The sequence below is a fragment of the Centroberyx gerrardi genome, chromosome 10, assembly GCF_048128805.1.
Source record: "Centroberyx gerrardi isolate f3 chromosome 10, fCenGer3.hap1.cur.20231027, whole genome shotgun sequence".
NCBI classification, from domain to species: Eukaryota; Metazoa; Chordata; class Actinopteri; order Beryciformes; family Berycidae; genus Centroberyx; species Centroberyx gerrardi.
The window spans coordinates 11145632-11166686 of NC_136006.1; the positions used below are offsets into that span (position 1 = coordinate 11145632).

Below are 21055 nucleotides of genomic sequence, written 5' to 3' on the forward strand. Positions count from 1 at the left end.
GTGCATGCATGAACTTCATTTATTTTGAGCAAGTGACCAGTCTCCCTAAGTGTTGCTGCAGACCCAGCCACAAGCACACCCTCTGAGTGTTTGTTGTAATTGGACATGGCTACCTGCTAAAGCCATTACCCTCTGCCTAGTGAGGCCTTCAGAGCAGCAATAATGATGCATATGGGGCTACACTTCCTATTATATGCCTCGCAGTGCATACAGAGCGTGACCAGTTCTCCACAGCTTATTTTCATCATGATATGGTGTATGAATGCATTGTTGGAATTAGAATCATGAAATACAGTCGGTGACAAAAGTTTTAGGACATTTTGCTAAAGTTGGCCGTTTTTGCTGCTGTCACTGTTTTATATGGCTTAACATGGACGCCAGTCAAGGTTGTGATGTACAAGAGTTATGTGTAAAAGTAAGCATTCACTCTTCAGTCCTGTTGGTCCTTGTATTTGAGTATTTTTCCAGTACTACTAAGGTTGGATACTAAGCTCCACATGTAACATGTCAAGAATGAAAGCAAAAGCACTCATTTGTCCTGCTTTTTTCTCTCAAGTGTCTCTAATGGAGAAAAATGTATTATATCTCTATGTCTTGGCCCCAAATGAATGGTCTAAGTCTATATCAGTAAAAGTAATCAATCAGATCAGTACTTGTTTAGTTAAAGAATCCGTATCTGCTGTGAAAAAGGTGGTATCCGTGCATCCCTCTGCCTGTTGTTGCAGTCCTGCAGACAGACCGAGCTATAAATGAGCTCTTGGAATCGTAAAAAGCAGCATGGCCTTGTTCCATGTGGATCTTGGACCGATAGCAAAACAAACAGAACAATAACGTAGGATCACATTAATAAAACTCGGTCACCGCGACCAACCAAACCCACCATCTCCTGGAACATAAAGACACTGACCACCACAGACAGATGAATTGCACAGGAACTTTGAAGTGACACAGGACAGACTGGGGCTTTGTTAAAGGATTATGGAACATGGCGGCAATGTTACCAGAATGTTTCTTCTGAAGAGGAAAGCACTGCAGTGTGCCAAACCTGTCACAGAAAAGTAACAGCTCTGCTGCAGCAAGGTTTGCTTATGAGGAGTAATACACAAACACTAGAGCCTTAATCTAATAACTTTAATCTGTTTACCTGTGCTATGCCCACCAGTGACTCAAAGGTTGCAGCTGCAGTGACTGTCAACCTCAAGTCTGAAGGAGCCTCTGTACATCTGTCTCCTTTAGTTTACCCAAAGGGATTAGGATTTGGTGTGAGACCTGCAGATGTTAAAGACAGTTGTAAGATGCACTGATATCTAATTTGTCTAATGAAGGCAAAAACATCCCCCAAAAAAGAAGAGAATTTCCCCAATACTAAACTCTGATACAAAGAGTCATGTGTAACATGTCAGGGAGCAAAGCAAAGTGACCAAATTCCTTTTTTCCCAGACACAGAACGATGTTAGATCTATCTAATGGAGAAAAACAGTATATATCTCAATTATTTTTGTCTCATGGCCCCAAACTAATGGCTTACATTTATATTGCGAAGTCAAAGCAAACAGGGTCAGCTACATAACAGCACCCATTGAGCTGGTAGGGATTCAGGGATTCAAAGACACTTTCAGCAGGGCGGATGCTTTTTGCTGTCACAGAGGCTTGAACCCTTCCAGTTGAAGGACGGTCTCCCTACTACACTGCACCGCCCTGCTGCAAAAGTAATGAATTGGATCAGGGGGCTTGTTCTCAGGTTTCAGCAGCCTGCAGAGCGCCAGGCGCAACAGGGGTTTGGAGGAGGTCACTGGGTAGGTGCCACAAGGAGCTGAGAAGCCTAAAATAGGCAGGGAGGCAGTGAGCGGCAATTCCCCTCGGCCCTGCAGGACGCCCCTCTTGCCCGCGCACCCCGGGACCCTGTCACTGGTACACATCTGAAAGTGGTTACCCTCACACCTCTCCCAGCGGGTCAGCCACGGGCCTAGGGATCAGATAATCAAAGGAAATGGAGGAATCATTTGAAGTCAGGAGGGAGGAAGCTATTGTTATAAAGCAGCTATATATGCAGGTCTAGAAAGTTTGGAAAGGTATGGAATGAATTTGATCATATCCAGGTTTTGAGAAGTTTGGGAATTGTACAGCAAGCATTGTAAAACGAGTCAGATATTGTTGTTCATTCCCGAAATGCATGACTACACATTTTATATAGATGTAGACGCCAATGTACAATTGTGGTAGTCTTCAGATCCAGTCAGGAAATGAAGCTCTGGAAAAAGGATTTTTGATTTTTTAATGGAAGATGTATAGGAGTCCTGGCTGTGAGGTTTCAGTTTTCACTCTGGGGAAGTATGAATTAAAAACACAGAAAAGTATCACAACAGCAGCCTGTTGACTTTGATAAAATGGTGAACAACACAATTTTACATACTATTGGCCGCCTGAGTGCAGACCTGGAGTTCTCATGAGTTGCATCGGTTGGTTCTTTGGTGAAAACTGATGTCAGCTCTTTAGCAAAGACAGATCATTGACTTGTTTGTCCCGTTACCCATTCATAGTGTTGTAACTGCAGCACAAGAGGGCGAAAACACGGGGCTCTCGTAACTGATAGTAAAGAAAAAGAGAGAGGCTTAAACGTTCCTGATCAGAGCGAAATGGCAGGAAGCAAGTGTTTTTATCATAATCTCGGCAACGGTCTCCGTAATGGAGGCGGAATGTAGCTGAAAGACTTCAGCGGGGGGTTGAGCCAGAGGGAGAGGAAAAAAAGAGCCGGTGTGTGTTTTTGTGCATTTGTATGTGTCTGATGTGTGGGGGAGTTTATAGCGGATATACAATATTTTGTGTGTTTGAGTGTGAAGGGAGCAAACGAGTCGGCTCAGGCATGGGACCACAGCTGGACTGGCTGGTCAGCTGTGCTTTTGTTTATGCAGCCTCCAACTGCCCGAGGGTTTGTATTGTCTGGATTTGTCTTGAACGCAAGACGTCATCATACTAGACCTGACATCTCTGATCCAACTATCGCATACAGTGTTAACCATAAAACCTGGGTTAAATGGTATATGCCAATAAATCTTGCTGTTTGTTTTAACCAGCTTGGAGCAGCAGATGGACGATCCAAGGTGCACAGGAGTTCAAAAGTCGAACCCTAAACTCCACACATCTGCTATTCCAAGCAGGGTAAAATAAATGGTTAAGAATTACAGTAATTGCAAATACTTCTTATCCTTTGGCTGTTAAGTATAAGACTTGGGCTTGTAGCGTACAGCAGTCTACGTATGCAGAGTGAGGCAGCTCCTTCATCGGAGCCAAAACATCCTGAAGGTGTTCCTTACAGCCCCCTTCACCTCCTGTGTGACTGTAGCTTGTGCATCCAGCGTTTTACTGCTTGCTCCAGTGTGAGAAATATATCCCGGCTTTTATTGGCAGGTTAAGACGAGCTTGGCTATAATGAGCGTTAGGTTCCCTTTGAAAGCAGCTCAAATTAGCTGGGAAAGAGAGGGATAAAAATTGCTGAATGGACTTTATGGGCTCTTTTCTTCGCCCCCACCACTGGAGTGCGTAATCGTGAAGTCTTTCTAGTTAAATAGCTCATGAATGATGCATTGGCGACTACACTAGTCAACTCTGAACTCGGGACTAATTGATGATTGCTCGCAAACAGATGTTGGCCCCGTCCAAACCACGGTTGTTAGCAATTATTTGATAAACAACAGGCTAATATGCTAATTGTTACCAGCTGTCAATGAGGTTATTCGGTGTGTTTACACTCCAGTTACAGTAAGCACGCTCGACTTCACCTGTCCCCCCTTGGGCATGGCTATTTCCCCCCCGATTACAAGGGAAACCTACACCCCTTCGCCGAAAAGGTCACCTGCTTTGCACAATACACATCGTTACCTTGTTCAGTTAGCATAACGTAATCAACCGCTTTCAGTGACCGCCAACATATGCACATGGACACAACAGTAAACAATGGATGCCTTGTGCACTTTTCTTTTGCTGAACAAGTGGAATTCCTCCTCCTTTCCACTGTTTTGGTTTCAGCCTCCCTCCGGAATGTTTTGCCGGGGCACATTCCTCACGCCCGGCTCATGGCTTTCCATGGTGTCTCAGTTTTGTTGGCCAGGACCTCGTGCGTTTGAAGGCCGTGCCACACAGGGAAACAGACTTCCCCAGGATTCAGTCAACATGGTGACAGCAACCCATCCTGAACAAAAGGACACTTCTCTCTTTCTTGAAGGAAAGCAGCAGACCTGACGGTATGAAGACGCAGAGAGCAGGACCGCAAACTCAAATAAACACAAACGTCACCGTGAATGATGTGGCAGATCACTGCGTGTGTGGGTTTGGGGCTGTGTGTGCGTGCATGGAGTTTGCATGCCTGTGTATGTGTGTGTGTGTACATGTGTGTGTTTGCCATACCTGGCAGGTGGGGGCCCCTGGAGTCCGCTGACAAGAACCATTAAAGTTTATAAGCGTGAGGCCCAGCTGTCAGTCAAGCTGACAGGCTGCCCCCATCCCACCCTGGCCTGGGTGGAACCCCACGGGACCCCGGGGAACCCCTGACCCTGCTTTGACAGGGTGCTGAGGCAGGCTGGGTTAGTTTGGGCTGGGCTGGGACTGGCTAGGGTTATGGTCGAGGGTGAGCAGTGGGCGGCTGTAGCCTGAAAGTTGAAGAAGCAGGTTTTTGGCTGCAAGGTTGACCGTTTGAATCCCCAGACTGGCTGGGGAAATTTTGGATGGGGGTGGTGAATAAGTAACGCTCTCCCATCCCTCAATCACTACAATCAAAGTATCCTCAAGCAAGCAGTGCTGAACCCAAAACTACTCCAGTGGACCGGCTTCATAGCGAACTATACTGGGCGGCTCCCAGGTGTGTGTGTGTGTGTGTGTGTGTGTGTGATGATATGTAACACTCCCTCACCTTGGACACATTGTTAGTTACAGCAACAGTAACTAACAATGTGTCTCTTAATCAATCTGCCTGGTTAAATAAGACTTAAAAAGATGGCTGAGATGAAGAAACTAAGCCTTCTGTCAGGGGATCATAGAAAAAATCATAGATCATACAATATAAAATAAAAGCAAATTGTGCAAAGACAGCATGAGTAAATAACTGCTTCATTGTGTGATATCAGAATGATTGGTTAAAATCAATAGAGACAGACTGATGGCTACCAGACGGATGCCTTCTCAGATCTGAGTTAAATAGTCTTTGTAAATATTTTTCTTGGTTTGTTTTAACCTACATGGATTACTCATTGTATTTGCCAGATTGGACAATACGAGTGCCAGAAAGTTTAAACAATTACAGGCATTTGAATGTCAACCAACCATGCACATTAAAACAATAATGCAAAGAACGACTTGCAAATACTGTTTGAAGCAGGTGCGGTTCACTTTGTTGTGCGCCACACACTTTTGGCTGCACCGTTTTATTTTTCTATCAATAAATTGAGGGCTGTGATTTTCATTTTATTCTCCTCATTGTTACTGTTGCAGTGTGGAAAAAATGGGGTTGGCTGTAGGTGACTAAAATATGGGACTGCAGAGGGAGAGATGTACAGGCACTGAACAAAGGGCCTGCAAAAATGTACAGGCTATTGGTTGCTTGTTATGTTGGTGAACGAGTGTCAGCTAAATACCTTAAATGTAAATGTAAAAGTGTTTGTGTACATGCACATCTGTGTGCGTGCACGCACCTCTGACCATGCCTGTGTGCATGATGCAGCCTGTCGTGCCACAGCAGGATTAAAGTATCCCTCTCCCCAGACTGCCTCTTCCCTCGGCCCCCGCGGACCCCTCCCACCCACTATTTGTTTTAATTAAAAGAAAACTTCCAGCCTTGGCCGAGCAAGACCGACCGACGATCCCTTTTTCCTCTTCTCTCTGGCATTCTCCGCCTCGCTCCAAAATCTCAGTCCAAACCTATTTTTTTTTTCTCTCTCTCTCTACGCCCTCTTTCCTCAGTTGGTCTTTTTTCCAGTGGGGTTATGATTGAGCGGAAAAGGGGTGCATTTCTTCTGTGTGTGAATATAGAGCCGAATGGGCCTGTTTGGAAAAGGGGGTGAGAAAGTGTTGTAAGCGCAGTCGGCCAAGGGGAAATGGAATCATTCCGGGTTGGGAAGGCACATTGGGGAATACCCCTGTTTCCTCTGCGTTGTGGCTTGGAGACTTTAGTAGTCCTAGCCACAAGAGGTGTGTGTGTATATGTGTGCATGAGTGTGCATGCGTGTGTTTGTATGATTAGGCGGCTTTTATGTATCTGCATCTGTGTATTTGTGTCCGTGGAGTGGGACACAGTACAAAAGCGCACATTGTAGTTGTGTGTCAGAGAGTAGCGAGGCTCTCGGTGAGTGGGAGGAGGTGTGCATCTGCAGGACTATTTTCTTTTGTGTCAGCAGCTTGAGCTGTTCTTCACCGCTTGGAGTGACTCAACACTGGGCTGCGAGCCACATTCAAAAGTAATCCTGTAAACCAGGAGGGATCCACATTAGTTCAAGTGAGGTTTCTGCAGTGTTTGGCTGCAGTGTTTCTGGACACCTGTCCGTCACATTCAAACACATCGCCACTTCGATGAAATATTCATACCCAGCTATACCCGCTATATCTTAAGATGCCTTAAGACTTTTAAGACATTTTGCTGATGCTCTTATCCAGAGTGACTTGCAAGGAAAGAGCAGGTAGGGGTTCAATGTTAACCCCGTCAGTGACAACTTGACAATCCTGCAGCAGTGACATTTTAGCAAAAGTGTCTATCCATGGCTGGATATGTTGTTTTTAATGTAAAAGGCTTGGAAAAGGAAATGGCAGTGCCATTGTTTTCCTTTGGGTAGAGAAGGTGCAGCTGTAATACACATTCACATTCACATACACATTCAGCTGTAATGTGATATTTTTTTGGTTTTGCTCCAGTTGGACCCCCTGCCTGAGGAGGTGCTGCAGCAGAGACCGAACCCCAACGCTATCCACTCCATGGAGAAGGTTCTTGAAGCTCACAGTGAGTGGATTATTTACACCTAGACACTAACATAATACGCATCAACTAACCTGATTTATCCTTTTTGGAGTGATATTTTGTTTGTAATAGCCTTTTTTTATCCTGCCTTAGCCTTTTGCCAGAGTGTCATTATTAATAGCAGTTTGTTCTTAATTGACATACCTGGTTAAAAAGTTGAACACCTAAACAAAACAACTATCTGCCTAAACAAGACATAAATCCACATGCAAAACCTGTATACCCACAAACGTCAAATCTCTACACGCACTCAACCTGCAGACACAGATGACTAACCATTGACCCAGTGTGTCAGCATCTTAACTGTCCTAATTTGATGTTTGCCCTTTCCCGGTCTGTTTTAGGTAAATACTGGCGCTCACTGCAACGCTCCGCCTCTACGCTCGGCTACTCTCTGAGCGAGGCCCTTAGGTGTGAAACAGAAGAAGCCGAGACTGTCACCGCTATGGCCTCCCTGTCTGTCGCCAACAAGCACATCGGAAAGAAGTATGTTGTGCTGTCTGTCTGTTGATTGAGTCTTGATTTATTCCCATACCATATCCAAGTGCATAATGTGCGTCTGCCTTAGCGCCACATCTAAATGTGTGTGTTATGTCATCAAGAAACGTGCAGTAGGGCTATAATTATGATGTTGGGGTGTGTGTGCGCGTGTGTGTGTGGGTTTTAGCTCAGAGCTTGGCACTAATACAGCCAGGGTTAGTGGTTCTCTTCCCATTGCCCCTCCCTCTCCCCCCAGTACTTAAATGTATACAGTTTTGGTACTGCAAGTAAATATTATTATATTATTCATGATGTTATATTTTCCCCAGGGCCGATGAGGAGCCAATGGAAGAGGAAGCTCCCATGTAAAGCAGCATCTCTAGCCTTTGACCACTCACAGACCGGTCTGCATCTCTGACAGTGTCCTCATCCAATCAAATCTCTGTTTCAATTTAAGCCCCACCCCTGTGTCTCACCCATGCCATATGAAGATGGCGTCTTATCTTGGGAGGGGCCGCGCAATGTTGACAAAAGGGGGCGCGGGAAGGAAACGGAACACTGAAGATGACCCAATCGCACTCGCCGGTCGGCCGCGCGACGGACCGATCGGCACAAATGTGTCGCGTTGCCTCGGTGACGGGAGCAACGCCTGGGATTTTAAGAGGGACGACTCAACCATCCCGCGACGACAACCTCGAGTGCCAGTGCTTTTTAAAACACTAGACAGACGTTCGCTGTACCTTCGAACACCTGTCGGAACCAGACGCAGACGATCTGCAGTCATCTCTTTTTCTTATCATTCTGTTCTTTTTTTTCATTTTTTTTTTTTGCTTTATCTCTTTCTTCTCGCTTTCAACAAAAGAAAAGACAGAGCTAATGTGATTGAGACTCTGCACTAAGGGACGGACCGTTACTGCTCTTCAAAGATATCGGGGTGAAAAGAAAGAAATGGTGGAGTTTCCTGCGACTTTCCGAGGTGGTTTTTACTCAACAGTGGAGTGAATGTGACAGATGAGAAAGATGAACAGATCTTTTGGTTTCCGAAATGATTGACAGTAAAAGACTGCGAGTTTGTGCCTTTTTTTAAACCTGGTGGATATTTCATGTTGAACTCGACTTAAAGAGCTTTGCCTTAAAAACAGGTTTGGGAACGAGGCCTCTTCTCCCTAACCCCTTAACATTTTCTATCCTGGCAAGACTTTCAATGCCTGCACGCTGTTGGCACATAGACTGGAGGCCCTTGGCATGTTTACCTATAATTCCCTGCAACCAGCCTACTGTCCCACCCTGTACCCCCCCATCCTCCCTTTTCTCCCCCCCCCCCATTGAATCCCAGTTTCGGAAGGTAGTTCCCAGCCACACAGGCGTTAACATGGTTGGAGTTGGTTGTTTCAATTAAAACGGCTTAGAAAGTTTAAAGTGGTTTAGTATTACTCAATGTAACCCTTTACCAGATAGGCATTACCTTTTCTCAAGGGAAGAGTTAACTAGCATGCACTGTACTAGAGCGACTGGACTTCTGAAAACTAGAATGCCGTTCATATGTAGTAGTAAGACAATAATCAAGCCAAAGCATGATGTACTATCATCTCTATAGAGTCGAACCACTTAGTATTGCAAGTGTATAAGACTTTGCAGTCGCAATTTTTACATTTAAACTCTTGCCTGCGACAAACAGTCAAACCGTTATCAACTTACCTAAGAGTGAGCAGCGAGCTTTGAGATCACTGAAGAATCTCACTTTTTCAGATTAAGGGGAGAGAGAGGAATGAACTTTACATCAGCTTGTTTGATGAAGAACCAGCCCTCCTATTTAAGACGAGTTTGTCTCCACGGTAACAAGGACCGTACCACCTTTGATTTTCCAGAGGGGTGTCCAGAGGGCCCTTATAGGCTCTCGCAGCTGGTCTACCATCTATAAGCACATCTGCTCCCCAACTGTCAGGTGCTATCAGGCAGGTGCGTGTGTGTCCATACACATTTAAGTACAAGAAGCTCTCTATTCTAGCCTTGGCTTACACTCATACTGACAGCACATATGAAAGTGTATGCACATATTTTTTATAGAGAGTTCTTTTATTTTCAGATCCTCCTCTCTCCTTGGCCAGTGGCATTGCCAATGAGATAAGCACATGCATAATGGATATCCTCTTGACTTTCGCTAGCACATGTAGCTCAGATTCTGGAGAAATGAATCACTGTCTAATGCTCTGGTTTGTTGAATCCTCCCCTAACCAGTGTGCAAAGTTAACACCAGCCGCCAGCCAAATGATAGTACATTTTGGCAGGTCATTTGGAGGTCCTATTCTGTTTTGAAATTATATTTGCCTGATGAAACGGTCCAAGTGGCTGGAGAGTTTTGGGATGTACCAGCCACTGTGGCCGGTGCGGTAAAAGTTAGTTTCCCGGCCTGTTCCTAACCATCCTTCAACTTGTGTTTGGCCTCTGGGCAACTACCTTCTTCCACATTTGTTTCATCTAAGAGCTAATCACATGTTTATTGTATTTTTCAGTGAACAGGAAACAGAGTGCTGTGGTGTTTACTGTTGTTTACTGTACACAGGACATTGATCTTCTGGGTATTCCTGCCACACACGGTTGTCAATGACTACTCTAATTTTGTTGATTCTTTTTCCTCCCATCCTTGTCTTTTTTTCTTCTCTGTGCTGGTTTTGTTGCTGTCTCTTTAAGTGGACTCCAGTGACTTTTTTTGTACTTTTTTATGTGTTTTCCTGTTATTTTGTACACTTTGTTCACTCTATCTCTCTCCTGTCTGTCTCTCTGTTACATTGTACATTGTACAGCTGACATACTTCACAACAAGTGAGGGTTCAGATTCTGTTTTTTGTGGACATTACATGGCTATGTTTTCTGGGTTCAGGGTTTTTGTGGGAGGGTTAGGGATGCAAATATTTCTACTTTGTATAATGATTCCAACAATTGTGTATTTACTGTCTGTTCATAGTAGATTTATATATGAAAAAATTAAGTATATTATATATATAATGAAATATTATGATCTTGTTTTTGAAGTTGGTATTGCAAGGTGATATTTTTCATGGGTCTTACTGAGGCCCTTTTATAGGGAGTTACTGAAGGCACCGCTTACTGTCTCTGGCTACAGTTGGTTGCGTGTTGAGTAACGTAGCATCTCATTGGTTGTCTCTTTGTCTTTCAACATTGATGACTGGCTTTTGGCTTTATTCATCCCATTGATGCCATAATACTGTTAGACATGCTATCGCCTGCCACACACCCAAACACACACACATATCCAAACTGTCCCACCTTACATTGTTGTCATTGGCAAACATAATTATGTTAAGTTAATTTTGGCTGGCACCCATGTAGTTCAATAGTTTAAGAAATTTATCCAAGACTCCTATTGTCATGAATCTTGGTTCTACACCGATCTTACTTACAGTATCAATCTCAAAAATGACCAAAGTGATGATGTGAAACTAACACTAAAATATTGATCTTCAACCAATCAATCTACACTACATGAAGTTACCAATCTGGTAAAAAAGCCATTCCAATCTGAACTGTTTCTTCACTTTACTCAACAGTTTACAAGTTCATCCACTAACATAGGAGGGAGAGAACGAGGGAAGGGTGGGATTGAACTGGAACGTGGCCATGCTATCCCCTCTGCCTACATTAAATCACTGTGATGGCCTGTACCAATGATTGCGGAAGATCATCACTTATTTTCTTATCTGGCCAAGTGTCCCTAGTTGTAATTTAAATTAACAATGCTTTAAATTGATCATCAAGTTCACATGGACAACCTCATACATCAGCAGTGTGAGAGATGCCTCCAGGTCGCAGGCTGGCCTGTATCCAGAGGGTCACAGGTTCGATTCCTGCAATCGCCCACGCGTCCAACCTAGAGCAAGACACTGAACCCCCGTCGTATTTAGAAGCTCCCGGCTTCCTTTGCACTCTAACCCGTCTGATGAAATACTTGGTGATCTTAGGATATGTAAACAAACAAATCCCGGTTATACTGCCTGTCATATGGCGATTGAAGCGCTCTAAAATCCCTTAAAAACAATCTCTAAATACATCTTTGAAGACACGGACACAGTAGCTTTTCTTACGCCGATTGAAACGGAGACTCGCCGTCTGACCCACAGCGGCAGAGCGACGCTGCCCTTCTGTCCCGTGAGTTGACCCAAACCAGCAGAAGCCCCTGCTGCTCACTTCACCTATCTCACCCTCCCCAGCGTCTCTTCAAACGGCCTCAGCAGATGGCCAGAGAGGTGACAAAAGGTCATTTCAACACTATTTCCTGTTTGTGTCACCTTCCACTTTGCAAATTCGCATGAGACTTGACATGAGATTTTGCGAGGGACGGAATCTTGGAATGTGGCGGAACGTGAATCCAAGCTGGCAGGAATGTCTTATTTCAGAAAATTTGATTTAATGAGTATACAAGGGATAACGAAGGTATACGCTTTTGTAAAGGGGCATTATAGAGCACTAAATATTTAGTTTTATTTCAGTACTGTCATCTTTCTGTAAATTCCACTTTCCATCAACATCTACACACTATCTCTCTGAAACATACCAGCCAGGGCGCGGTTTCCCAAAACCATCTTAGCCCAAAGACATACATAGCCGAAATAAGCTCATATCCCAATTATATAGAAACTCAAATATGATTACTGGGATATGCTGATATCACCCAGGGATGCTGAGTCATGCAAACACTTTCTGTGTTTGGTTTCTTTGGGCTCTGTTCTGTTTCCAGGGTGATATTGTGATACTTCTTGTGTACAAGAGTATTTGCGGTTAGGATATGAAAACGCATATAAACTGATTGGCCTGAATATGACCTTAGCTTGGGGATATGCACTAGTATTTCGGACTACTCCGCGTGCATGTAAACACACTCGATGAGATGCTTTTCGGTAACCCAGCCCGGATCATTCCCAGAACATTCCCAGAATCCTTAAACAGCAGTGCCAGTCTTGCAGCCATGGGTTTTTCTACTGGCTTAATGCTTTTGTTTCTCAAAAGGAGCCAAAACTAGCGCCGCCTGGCCGCTCTGCCCGCTCTGCCCGCTCTGCCCGTCTGTCTTCACAGGTAGTCTTAACACAATGTCCAGTAAAAGAAAGCAACATTCCATTTTGTTAAAATTTTCCATTCTTTTTCTTTTGTTTTACATATCCTTGCCCCAAGTTGACTTCTGTCCAGCCAGGCCTGAGGATTGTCTGTTGTTTATTTAGGTGGCCTGGTCGGACTCGTCTCCATTCCCTCTTCGCGTGCCTCTTCTCTCTCTGCATGATTCGTATGTCCGCATGCACTGCCTACCTGTCTGTCTGTTTGTCCCCTATCACATATCTGCACAAGGGATAGAGCACTGAAGGACATTAGTACTTAAACTGTATCCAAACTGTCTTATCCCTCTTTTCTTTCAGGGGGCAAGAGTTGGGGGGGGGGGGGGGGGGGGGGGGGGGGGGGGGGGGGGGGGGGGGGGGGGGGGGAGTGCTTTCCATGTTTGTCACATGTGCTTTTTACCTGTATAAATAAGGAATCAACAAATCTGAATGACTTAAATTGAATATTTTACAAAAAAAAAAAACATCTTTTATCTAGCACTTGTAACACAGACGATAGATTTTATTGTATTTATGTAGAAAAAAACTTGTTTTATGGGGAAGCTATGTGAACGGCAACAACAACGGAATAGACCAGCTGTTTTTATGCCAGACAGGATTTAGGTTTGGTGGGGTTTTGGAGAAGAGATTTTTTGTTCTTTGTCACATCTGGACTTATCAAAGGGCTCGATCCAGATGCCTGGTCTATCATTGTTATGGTCGTCCATTCCACTAATTAAGCCAGTTATATCTATGACCACTGTGGTTCAAAAAGAAACAGTTCTAGGTTTACAAATGTATAAAATGCATATTCTTTTTTTATTGGTTATGTTTTTGACTTGTTCCTCCATTGTTACAGAAATAGTACTTTTTTTCTCGGGAACCTTTGCTCTAACATGTTGTCTTTGACATCTACAATATAAAGTATTGTTTTGGAAAAAGCACAACGTCTGGTTTTTATATGGGAGGGGAGGGGGGGGATGGGGACTAGGGTTGGTTGCTGGTTTTCATTGCAAAGAAAAGGCTCACCAACTGTCATGCAAACGCGTGTCCCAATATCAGGCATAAAGGCAGATGTTGGGACTTAGATGTGCGCACACATGCTAGAGTAGGTGCAGTGATTAAAAAAAAATTACATGCATTACAGATGATGGCTTTGTACAAAAGGGTTTGTCACATAAACTGCTCTCATCCTCCCTCTTCACCTCAGGGATTGATGAGTATCTACTTAGCTATCCAGTGAGAACTTCATCCACTGATCATTTGGACATGCAGTTCAGTTCATAAGCACAATGACCAGGTTTCCCCCTTGACTGTCCTGCTGCTTGGGTCCAGAGGGAGGCAGCACTGTAGGAATGGCAACACCGGCCCCACAGTAGCTCCGAACGAGATTAGCCACCCATTTGGAAAGGTCAAAGGTCAGTGCTAGTGTCCAAATAAACAGTAGTGAATCCCTATTGGTGGTGGAACTAACGTTAAGACAACATTCCAAACGCAAACACAACCAAGCTCGCCTTAGCTCCCCTCAAATAAACACACATGTCCCACTGCTCTCCAGTCAAACTGAATTTAGAGCGAAATCGTGCAAATAATACCACTGCCTTGGGCTTTGTAGGCCGGTCAGAATCTCCATAAATCAAGGAGGTTTGAAACACCATGCTGTGTCGAAGGCAAACGAACAGGACTCTGGTTCCTTGCGAGGAACAGGGTAAACAGAGACATAAGGGACAATATTTACCATCTTACAGACGGTGAAAAGGGCTCCAAGGGCTCCCAGAAGTCAAGAAAGGTGACATAAAGGCAAGGAATGCGTCGTCTTTAGGGTCCCTCGGCGGCGCGGGACGCTCTAACAACAGCGCTCGGGGCACACAGGCCGTCCGTCTCGCCTTCAGCTCATCATGGCCGTCGACATCGGCGTCTGTAGAGACACGCGACCTCTGTGACCTTTCGGTGAGGTCAGGTCAGAGAGAAGGCGGAGCCCTGCTACTTGAACTTTTTTCCCCCCTTGAAGGCCAGCCCACAAGATGGCCACCTCTTCCCCACAACAAAGAACTGACATGTCAGTCGGAATCGAAATCTGGGAAAACCCCCCATCTATTTTTCCTCTCGTTTCCCCACAATGACATTCTGGTCTGTGGTAGCTCTCTTGCCTTGCTCATCTCCTTGCCGCCTCTGGCGTTGTCAGTTAGCTCTGTCATTACCCGGCCACCCATATTCGTAAAAAGGCCTCATCCTCCCAACTGCGCTCATCGCCGCGCTTTTTAATTGCAGGTTTGACTGACTCTAAATGGCAATGAGGCTTTGGCCAGCTGCTCAGATGACAAGCAAAACTAATTACAGATCAGAGTTATTAGAATCCCTTTTGGATCATGTGACACACATTAGCTCTGTTTGAAGAGTTCCACAACGTAACACATACATATTTCGGGGGGGAAACAAAATTTTCTAAATTCAATATTTAAAAAATCCAGTCAACCAAGGATTTGGGCTACGCATTACTTTAAAATGTACCATAATTGGTTTTAGAATTTTGCAATCAATCACATTGTGAGAGTTTGTATCATTTTTTTAAATGTCGGATGACAAAATTCAAGACCCAACACACACTGTTCCAAACGTCTGTCCTTACGTCTGTTCAAATCAACACACTTGGCAACAAGAGTGATTTATTATGGTAATGTATCAGGGCTGTGTGTGTGTGTGTGTGTGTGTGTGTGTGTCTGGAGGTTGGGAGATGGGCTTTGCAGATCACAAATACACAGAGTGCATTCACACCAGGTAATAAAATTAGTTTGTCACACAAGTCAGTTTGTTGCTAACAGTGAAAGGCAAAAAAACAAAAATCCCTTTTAAATTTTCAAACAAATTCAGTAGCTTAAGTTCCGCTTTTCCTTAACTTGTGTCATTCCGCGAACTATGATTTTTGAAGCAATGGAGATGTACATGATGTAGTCTGTTGACCGTCTTTCCACAGTTCTTTCCACTAGTCATTCCACCGGCCCAGTTAGGACGTCTGATCCATAGTGTATTTGAAAAGCTGTGTAGCGTTTGCTTGTCTTGCCATGTGTTTAGTCTAGTGTTGAAGCATCCACTGACAGAGAAAGGGCAAGGACACACGAGGAAGTCCACACACAGCGGGGCGGACGCAGACACCGGGCCACGGGGAGCCGCTTCAAACACACTGGACATAACATAACACTGGAGCTGGGTGTTATGAGGACAAGCGGCAATACGAAGTTCAATGACTGTCCAGTCTCCACGCTTGCATTACTTGATATTGATGAGACAGAATCTGAAATGAATGATCATTTTAATGGAAATGACCAAAATACATTTATGTTTCTGTAGAAATATACAGACCACAAGATTCAGATTGGATGTGCCTGTGTGTGTGTGTGTGTGTGTGTGTGTGTGTGTGTGTGTGTTGTAGTAGTAGTAGTAGTAGACTTGCCCATTAAAGCCAGCCTTTCAGCCACATTTTACACATGAATTCCCCACACCTTCTTTAGGCACACACCAAGCACAAGCCCAGCTTCAATTTATGCCTGTTGTGTTAGCCTGAATTATACAGGCGACCTATCACCTCTCTAAAAGACCAGATCAAAAATGGAGGGAGCGAGGGAAGGGAGGAGAGGAAAGGATTTACCCCCTCAGTGCAGTTTTAATTTTAGCTCCACTCACATCATTGGCACCGCAATTCCCCCCAGGCTAAGCTAGGCTAGTAAAGAGGCTGTATGTTTTGTCCTGTAGGGTAAAACATAAGGAACGCATTACCACATTAGACGGTGAACGGTATCCCCTTCAAAACCAACATGCTCCAAAGTGAACAAAGTCATGGTTTAAGTATCTTTCATTTGAGGAATCTTCTAAAGAAATGTACTCACGCACTTAAGAGTACTTATTGATATTTGAGTCTATACGCATTTCAAAGTTGCATGGAGAGTGACTCACTATAGTGCTGGTATGAGGTATAACTTGAATGTATAACTTTGTGAAAGCAAAGACACAGTTTTGTGGTAATTGTGTAAGGGATCAAAGCTTGATGTCTGGGTAAGTGCTTTTTCTTTGCTGTTTTCAAACGCATAATTCTTTATTTGCAACTTATTGTTTACAAACTGTACATGATGCATTTGATTGTGTTGCCTGTATGGCTGAGATTTGGCATAAAAGCCCCACTGTAGGTGTCTGCAGTATAATAAATGACTTGTTTGTTTCCATGGGCTGCCACTAGGGGGCCTTTCATAAACAGAGTCTAAACCACAGACTGTAGATGATATCTAAACAATGCATGACCTGACTGTAAACCTCAAACTGGCCAACGGCACCTTGTTGCACCTTGTGTCACTTATTATTATATTAACTATTCTCTGGCATGATACTTTACACTTAAGGGGATTTTTATAATTTAATAATGTGCATAAAATCTTAATTTTTGTTTCAAAATAGCTGAGTATTTGAGTAGTATGTGAGTACTAAGCAACCCCTTTACTTGATGTTTTTTTTTTTTTTTGGAAAAGTACACTCTCATACTTGAGTAAAATTTAAATGAAGTCACAGTAGCTCTCCTGTCCCACTGTTCAACTTTAGGGCTGTTTTATTTAAATCATTTACAGATAAGTACTCTTTAGCTTTAATAATATTTAAACGAGTTAACATTATTTCTTCAGCAAATGTGTTATCAGTTCTCTTTCCACCTCTGGACGTGTCTCACACAGGACTGATCCTGGGTGAGGCAGAGAAAGCCAGAGAACAAAAACTGATGGAGAGTTTGGGAGAGAACAAGCAAAGGTGAATGAGTGAGAGCGCGGGCTGCTGTACCGACGTGACCCGCTGACCTCTGCTGACCCCCGCGGTCGTCACTGGTGCTAATGAAGAGGGTAGGGGAAGGGGAGTCCTGGTATGTCACCCCCCACACACACACAGAGAGACCCCCCCCCCCAAGCTTGGAGACGAATCAAGTTTCACAGCCTAAGGTGAGGAGGATGGACGGCCCGGCTGCTGGAACTGTTACCAAATCCCAGGATGGAAAGATGGAGGAAGAGAGAGAAGAGAGAGGGAGGGAGAGGCTGGTGAATAGTGATTTAGGTCGGGATGGAACAAATGAAGGAAAAAGAGAATGAAGCAGTTTCGATTATATTAGTGTTTTTTGTGTGTGTGTGAGAGAGAGAGAGAGAGATGAAACCAGAAGAACCAAAATAAATGCCCAAGGAAAAGATGTGCTATAAGCCTTCTCAACGAGCCAAATTCAACACACACACACACACACGCGCACACACACACACACACACAAAGTAATACAGTACAAGCACACATTCCAAGACATATTGTCACAACTTGCTCAAACTAGGCTTCATTCACACTGCACGTCTTAGTGGTCAGTTCAGAATTTTTGCTCAGATCCATTTTTTTTTGTCTGACTGTTCGCATTCAGTTTTGAAAGTCTCCCATATCCAATATCAGTTTGAACGGACCTCCATCCCGAAATGAACCACAACAAAACGTCACGTCTGGACAGTCTGTCATGGAAGCCACCGAAATTACAGCCCATCCTAAGGAAGATTTGCTATGGAGGATGGATGACACTTCATCAGCTGAAGAATCGAGGCGTCTCCCCAAATACTAATTAAATTTACGGCCTCGCTGTCTTTCCACTGGCTGTTTTGGCCATTGTCTTCCATGTTCTTCTGGTCAAATGGACGCAGAGTTATGATGACAGTGATCTGTCCCATTCAGAGTGACGTAAAAACCACATGAATTCCAATCTGACAGTCCAGACTGCGGCCGCATGGCCACGGATCAGAAATGTATCAGATTTGGGACCACATACGAATGTTTTCCAAATCAGAAATGAAAAGATCAGATTCCATGTGGGTTTCTTTCTGTTCACACTGCGCTAAAAACATCAGATCTGTGTCACAGAGGAGGGAAAAAAATCAGAAATGGGACACTTTTAGGTGCAGTGTGAATGTAGCCTTATACACACATCTTTTCCTAACCCCATCTCTCTCTCTCTCTCACACACACACACTCCCAGACTCTGTCGGCCCTAGCTGGGGTGAGCCTCTCCGATGGGTAAATTCCTCCCCCGGTCACTCCATCCTGGCATTCCTCCACTGCTTCTCTTACAGTCATCTTTACAGCCTCTTTTCATGTTCTTAACCCATTCTCCTGTCCAGTTACACTCCCCCCCCCCAGAAAACCCTGTGAGCCCTATGGTGAGGAAAGAGAGACCAATGGAGGAGAGGAGACGACAGGACATAATGCCATGTGATGGACATTTTCATCCAAAGCACCTCAAAGTACCTTTTTAGCATGGGTGGCCCCAGTAGAAGTGTTAGTTCCTACTGAGCTAAAAAGGAGAGGAAAGTAGAGGAAAGATCAGGCCCTTCCCTGGATGATCTAAAAAGTATGGATACAGGTGTGTGTGGGCTCAAATCATGCCTTCACATCCCCTGCTAGTGCATATCCAGACACAGGGGGAAATTCTCTTTTCGTCTTCTGGTTGGGACATGGGGTCAGACAGCTAGTGCAACGACAGGAGCAGGAAGGGATTAAGCTTCTTGCTCCAAGATACTTCAACAGGTGCAGGCTACACACAAGGAATTGAACCTGGGTCCTTCGGTTTGGGGACGACCTCAGAAGCGACTAATATCTCTAATCTAATATATTTGTGAGTCACACAGTATTTGAGAGGATTTGCCATACCTCGACCAAGTCGTGCAGTTTTTCACAAAACACTGCCAAGCCTTTCCACGGTTGTGGATCCCTCCAGAGGTTTTCACACAAAATCCTGAGGTGGGGTCTATGTGGAGGTGATGGGAGTCGGGAGAGTGAGAGAAATAGGTTTGTGACTGGAAGGTCGTCAGTTTAAATCCTCAGATCAGCTGGGGAAATTTGGATGGGTGGATGTGTGTGTGTGTGTGTGTGTGTGTGTGTGGGGGGGGGGGGGGGGGGGGGTTGCATGAGTAATACTTTCCCCTCCCTCAACAAGACTAAAAGACTGCGGTTGGACTGGACAGCACTCGGGTGTGAATGTGTACAACTGCGCGGGTGTTTGCTAAAAACAGAGCATGCAAACCCTCCCTGGATAAATAAAGGTTAAAAAAAGAGAAGCGCCAGCCCTGAGGCCTGATGATAATGTGGAGGGGCCCTTCTGTGCGGGATCAAAGTCTTAGGGACCCTGATTAAATGATGGAATGAAGGAAAGGAAGGGAAAAGCGCAAGAAAAAGGCCAGAACCTCTGCTGATTCCTTTTCATCCAGGGAGCCTTGACAGCTGAAGCTCTGCCAGATTCCTCTGTGCTCTGAGCGGCTTTGTGTATCTCGTCTCTCTCTGCACTATATGTGAGGTCTTATTGTCCGTGTACCATGTGCATGATGCACTGTGTTGTTAATTTAGTTGTCCACATGTCTGTGCACCAATGCCAAAGACAAATTAATGTATGGTTATTGTTTGCGGCAAATAAAGTGATGCTGATTCTCATGGGGGAATTTCATGCAGTACTTCTGTGTCTCTACTTGCAAAGATTTCTGGAAGCTTCAATAAACTTTGTGGCCCAGGAATATATTCAGCACCTGTTTCAGCATCACATATAATGTCAAAGATGTTGTGATTTCAAGTGGTGCTGATATTACTCCTACTAATCAGGGTCTACTTAAATAGAAATAATAATCACTGGACGAAATACTGTGACTGTGGCTGCAGTGGAATATAGTATCTGGCAAGGCTAAGTCACTGTATGGAACAGGTGCAACTGAAAAAAAAAACATTCCAACAATTTGGGGGAAAAAATTGCACCCACCATTTAAAAATGATTTATAGCACAAAAATGTAAATAAATTATGACACTGTTAGAAGATAACAGCTTATAAGCTAAGTCCTTGGTTTGTATGTTTGCTGACTGGATCCTCTATATTTTAGAGATATTGAACAATGAACTACAGGTACTTTTTTTTACCAAAATAAATGTGTGGCGTTTTGGAAATGAATTGTTCATCTATAGGCATTTAGCTGGTTCTCTCTTCTCAAGTGATTAACAGCCAAATATTATTGCCTCTGTTTATCCATTTCAGCAATATGTGAAAAGCCCTCACTCATATAGGAGAGCCTGTTGTTTACATCTAACCGAAACCATTTGTCAGACACAACAATATGAAATGGTAAGTTAGAGAGAGAGAGAGAGAGAGAGAGAGAGAGAGAGATCAATACTTGAGGCCTATTTGAAGTCTGACTCATGCTTGGCACCCAGTGCTTTGTGCGTCGTCGCGGTGGCAGTCGGCACAGCTGACTTTCAGCCTTGCCAGCAACAAAAAAAAAAAAGGAAAAGAAAAAGAAAAGTTCAGTCAAACCGACATCAACCTCCAAAGCGGTATAGGCTAACCTTAGGATTTTTTAGTGAACCAGACGAACACGGAATTCTGTTTGAGGCGCACGAGAGCGTAAACCTTCGCTTTATCCCCCTTTTACTGCA

General features: G+C 44.2%; 2 protein-coding genes across 3 annotated transcripts in view; one reads left to right on the forward strand and one right to left on the reverse strand.

Moving 5' to 3' along the window:
• The window catches only part of hdac4 (histone deacetylase 4), an 89416-nt gene extending 76499 nt beyond the window's left edge, over positions 1 to 12917 (forward strand). For both annotated transcript variants that reach the window (XM_078285954.1, XM_071897808.2), the window contains exons 24-26: positions 6898 to 6982; positions 7345 to 7486; positions 7810 to 12917. In XM_078285954.1, the coding sequence (XP_078142080.1) occupies positions 6898 to 6982; positions 7345 to 7486; positions 7810 to 7849 (267 nt within the window). In that variant the 3' untranslated portion in view covers positions 7850 to 12917. The remainder of the gene's footprint in view (positions 1 to 6897; positions 6983 to 7344; positions 7487 to 7809) is intronic.
• Positions 1 to 21055, reverse strand: part of traf3ip1 (TNF receptor-associated factor 3 interacting protein 1) — a 328730-nt gene that overhangs the window by 213259 nt on the left and 94416 nt on the right. The window lies entirely within an intron of this gene.